Genomic DNA, 4,475 nt, shown 5'->3' with positions numbered 1-4,475 from the left:
TGAGGCTGAGGCAGGAGAATCGCTTGAACCCAGGAGGTAGAGGTTGCAGTAAGCAGAGACTGAGCCACTGTACTCCAGCCTGGGTGACAGAGAGAGACTTCGTCTCAAAAAAAAAAAAAAAAAAAAACTGGGCACGGGGCTCATGCTTGTAATCCCAGCACTTTGGGAGGCTGAGGTGGGTGGATCACGAGGTCAGGAAATCGAGACCATCCTGGCTAACACGGTGAAACCCCGTCTCTACTAAAATACAAAAAAATTAGCTGGGCGTGGTGGCGGGCGCCTGTAGTCCCAGCTACTCGGGAGGCTGAGGCAGGAGAATGGCGTGAACCCAGGAGGTGGAGCTTGCAGTGAGCCGAGATCGCGCCACTGCACTCCAGCCTGGGCGACAGAGCGAGACCCCGTCTCACAAAAAAAAAAAAAAAAAGAAAGAAAGAAAGAAAGAAAGAAAGAAAAGAAAGAAATTTTCAGCCGGGCGTGGTGGCTCATGCCTGTAATCCCAGCACTTTGGGAGGCCAAGGCAGGCTGATCACCTTTAGGAGTTCGAGACCAGCCTGACCAACATGGTGAAACCCTGTCTCTACTAAAAATACAAAATTAGCCAGGTGTGGTGGCACATGCCTGTAATACTAGCTACTCCGGAGGCTGAGAGGAGAATCACTTGAACCTGGGAGGTGGAGGTTGCAGTGAGCCAAGATCGGACCATTGTACTCCAGTTTAGGCAACAAAAGTGAAACTCCTTCTCAAAAAATAAAAAAGAAAAGAAAATTTAAAATTACATATGTGACTCACATTATATTTTTACTGGCTATCACTGTTCTACTGTTGCCATTCTGAGTTGACAATTCTAATCAAAACGAAGGAAACTTGGCCGGGTGCGGTGGCTCATGCCTGTAATCTCAGCACTTTGGGAGGCTGAGGTGGGCGGATCACCTGAGGTCGGGACTTCAAGACCAGCCTGATCAACATAGAGAAACCCCATCTCTACTAAAAATACAAAATTAGCCGAGTGTGGTGGTGCATGCTTGTTATCCCAGCTCCTCGGGAGGCTGAGGCAGGAGAATCACTTGAACCTGGGAGACAGGCTGCAGTGAGCCGAGATTGCGCCATTGCTCTTGGCCTGGGCAACAAGAGCGAAACTCCGTCTCAAAAACAAAAACAAAAAACAAAACCCAAGGAAACCAGGTATTTCACTTAGCTTGTGCAGCTGTTTTAGTAGACATATAATTTCTGTTAGTTCTTGTGAAATACTGAAAATAGGTCAAAGATTTCTATTTCTACTTTTTCAGACTCCCAGAAAGTCTGTAATTTATATATCCTTTACTGTTTGTTTTCCCATCTTTGGAGATTCCAATAATGTAGGGGTTGAAGCCCAAGGGAGTTAGGTGCACCTAACCTAAGGTGAAGGCAAATTACTGGGCCCCATTGAATTGAATCATATCTCTAGAGATGGGGGCCCAGCAAGCTGTCCAGGTGATTGTGATGCATGATAAAGTTTGAGGACCACTGTCCTAAATTATATAGTTACCCTTCCTTTATCCAAACTGCTTTAATAGATGGACTCAACTTACTGCAATCATACTTTGCATTCCAATCTATAAATCATTTTTTAATGTCTAATAGGAAGTTTGAAATATGGCCTTTAGACCTATCTACCAACCTCTTTTATTTTATACAACTCTCATACTTGTGCATCTACTGAATCTTGTCCCTCATTATATCCATAGTTTTAGACATTTGGTTACACTGTGTGAAATCATTCTGAAGAGTTTCTTTAGTCTTTTCTAGGGAAGATACCAGGCTTTAACTCATGTTGCAAGTGATAAGAAACCTCATTTGTTTTAAAAATGCATCATTTTTTCTGATATTAACCCATGTTAGAAGAGCAGATGCCATGGAAGTACAAGACTATGAAAAAGTAGCAATAATTTATTAACAAAGCATTGAAAGGAATAAGATATTTTCCCCTTTAATTCGATAGATAATTCCTGAGAACTTCAGTGTTTTCAGTTTGATCCAGGAAATGCGGACACAGAGGCCTTCATTAGTTCAAACTCAGGTATGAACTGTAGTGAATGGATCAGAATGTGTGTCTGAGTCTTGCTCCATCTCTATGTTTAATGGTGAGGCATCCAAAAACAGCTGACTGCTCAGATGTAACACCAATTTACCATTACATGCTCTAGAGTCCATTGCCATTTTCTGTAACTCTGAATATCCCAATATTTTTCCTGTATCCCTTGTCCTGGGTCAAATTCCTTTCATTCCTTATTTTACTGTCTGTTCAGAAAATATTAAGACACCAATGTAATATTACTTACTTCCTTACAAAGGATGTTGTAAAATTATTCAACAAACTGTTTGGTTTGTGAACTTGAAATAGCTAGGTCATGTTCACTTGAAATTTTGTAGTGATAAAATTCATCTCTGAAAGCATAGAAAATCAGGGATTTATAATTTCTACCTCAGGATGTGGTAACAAGAATATGGAGAATTCAGTCTATGTGCTCATTTTAGGAAACACTGAAAAATAAAAATAAAAAATATATTGCTATTACCTAGAGATAGCCACTATTACTACTTTTCTATAGTTTCTCCTGATTCTTACTGCATGCATACTTTTTAAAAAAACATAATTGGGCCGGGCACGGTGGCTCACACCTTTGGGAGGCTGATGTGGGTGGATCACCTGAGGTCAGGAGTTCAAGACTAGCCTGACCAATATGCTGAAACCTCGTCTCTACTGAAAATACAAAAATTAGCTGGACATGGTGGCAGCCACCTGCAATCCCACCTACTCAGGAGGCTGAGGCAGGAGAATTGCTTGAACCTGCGAGGTGGAGGTTGCAGTGGGCGAGATCACACAACTGCACTCCAGCCTGGGCAACAGAGTGAGACTGTCTCGAAAAAAAAAAAAAAATTATATATATATGTAATAATCACACTATATTTATGTATCACAATCTTTTAACCTACCCCAGAACGCCCACACTTGTTCATTCCATTAGGAATGCTCTTCCCTTCTCCTCGTAGCTCAAATCTCTCATTGTCTACAATATTAATTTCACTCACATTTCTACACCAATAGTTTTACCCAACAGTTTTAGTTTTCTAAGTGGTATTCATTTTTAATATAGAATTTAGAATTGACCCATTCATTCATCAAATGTATATTGATGTTTATTAACAGGCACTTTTGTGTCATCTGTTAGAACTACTTTTAACTACTTAAATAGCAAGACCTTAAGTGTTTAAGACACTTAGAAATGAAGATGCAAATAGTGTTAGAGATAAAACCACTGACAATGGCAATTCAGATATTTTAGTCTAGAAGTTGTTAATTAAAGGGAAAAAATAAAGAGCTATTATAATATAAAACTGGCCTGCACAGGTTTTCCACTAATAGCTGGTGGAAAAAATAACTTTTCATGTGCTGAGTGTAGGTGTTTTCTATATTCAACCTGTGAGGGAGAAAGCTTATATGAAATGAAAACATTAGCTGGTTTAATGCTGTCAGACTTGAAAGAAGGCTGATCCATGTAAATGCATAAAGATTCCAGAAGTATGGAATCTAGTTACATAAATTGCAATACTAATTTAATAAAACCATACTCCATTTCAAAAACAAATTCCATTTCAGGCCTACTTTTAAGAGTTGGAAGACAGCTGAAAAAGCCTTCACATTTTGGCATTATCAAACAACTAACTGAATTTAACAGTTGTAGCTGTTTTTTTCTGACACTACTCTAACCAGGAAATGGCACTGTAACAAGATGAGAGCTTCCTGTCTGATTTTTCTTTCTTTTCTTTTCTTTTTTTTTTTTTGAGACGGACTTTCACCCTGTCACTCAGGCTGGAGTGCAATGGCATGATCTCGGCTCAGTGCAACCTCCACCTGCCAGGTTCAAGCAATTCTCCTGCCTCAGCCTCTTGAGTAGGTGTGACTACAGGCACGTGCCACCATGCTCAGCTAATTTTTTGTATTTGTAGTGGAGATGGAGTTTCACCATGCTGGCCAGGCTGGTCTTGAACTCCTGACTTTGTGATCCGCCTGCCTCAGCCTCCCAAAGTGCTGGGATTACAGGTGTGAGCCACTGTGCCTGGCCCTGATTTTTCTTTCTTAAAAAAATTAGCCAGATGTGGTGGCTTATGCCTATAACCCCCACACTTTGGGAGGCTGAGGCAGGTGGATCGCTTGAGCTCAGGAGTTCAAAACCAGCCTGGGCAACATAGTGAGACCTTGTCTACACAAAAATTAGCAGGGTGTAGTGGCAGGTGCCTGCAGTCCCAACTTATTTGGGAGACTGAGGTGGGAGCATCACTTGAGCCTGGGAGGTCGAGGCTGCAGTAAGTTGAAATTGCATCACTGCACTCCAGCCTGGGCAACATGGTGAGACCACGTCTCAAAAAAAAAAAAAAAAAAAAAAAAAAAAAAAAAAAAAAAAAAAAAAAAAAAAAAAAAAAAAAAAAAAAAAACA

General features: G+C 40.5%; 2 protein-coding genes across 5 annotated transcripts in view; one reads left to right on the top strand and one right to left on the bottom strand.

Moving 5' to 3' along the window:
• The window catches only part of PTPN22 (protein tyrosine phosphatase non-receptor type 22), a 79,665-nt gene that overhangs the window by 32,595 nt on the left and 42,595 nt on the right, over positions 1 to 4,475 (top strand). For both annotated transcript variants that reach the window (XM_017869767.1, XM_017869766.1), the window contains exon 11: positions 1,979 to 2,056. In XM_017869767.1, coding sequence (XP_017725256.1) covers positions 1,979 to 2,056 — 78 coding nt within the window. The remainder of the gene's footprint in view (positions 1 to 1,978; positions 2,057 to 4,475) is intronic.
• DCLRE1B (DNA cross-link repair 1B) overlaps positions 1 to 4,475 on the bottom strand; it is a 112,332-nt gene that overhangs the window by 65,847 nt on the left and 42,010 nt on the right. The gene's annotated exons all lie outside the window — the stretch shown is intronic.

This window comes from Rhinopithecus bieti, unplaced genomic scaffold (assembly GCF_001698545.2).
Source record: "Rhinopithecus bieti isolate Rb0 unplaced genomic scaffold, ASM169854v2 scaffold_3040, whole genome shotgun sequence".
NCBI lineage: Eukaryota > Metazoa > Chordata > Mammalia > Primates > Cercopithecidae > Rhinopithecus > Rhinopithecus bieti.
Note: the sequence above shows the minus strand (reverse complement) of the source record. Positions and strands in the feature narration are given on the sequence as shown.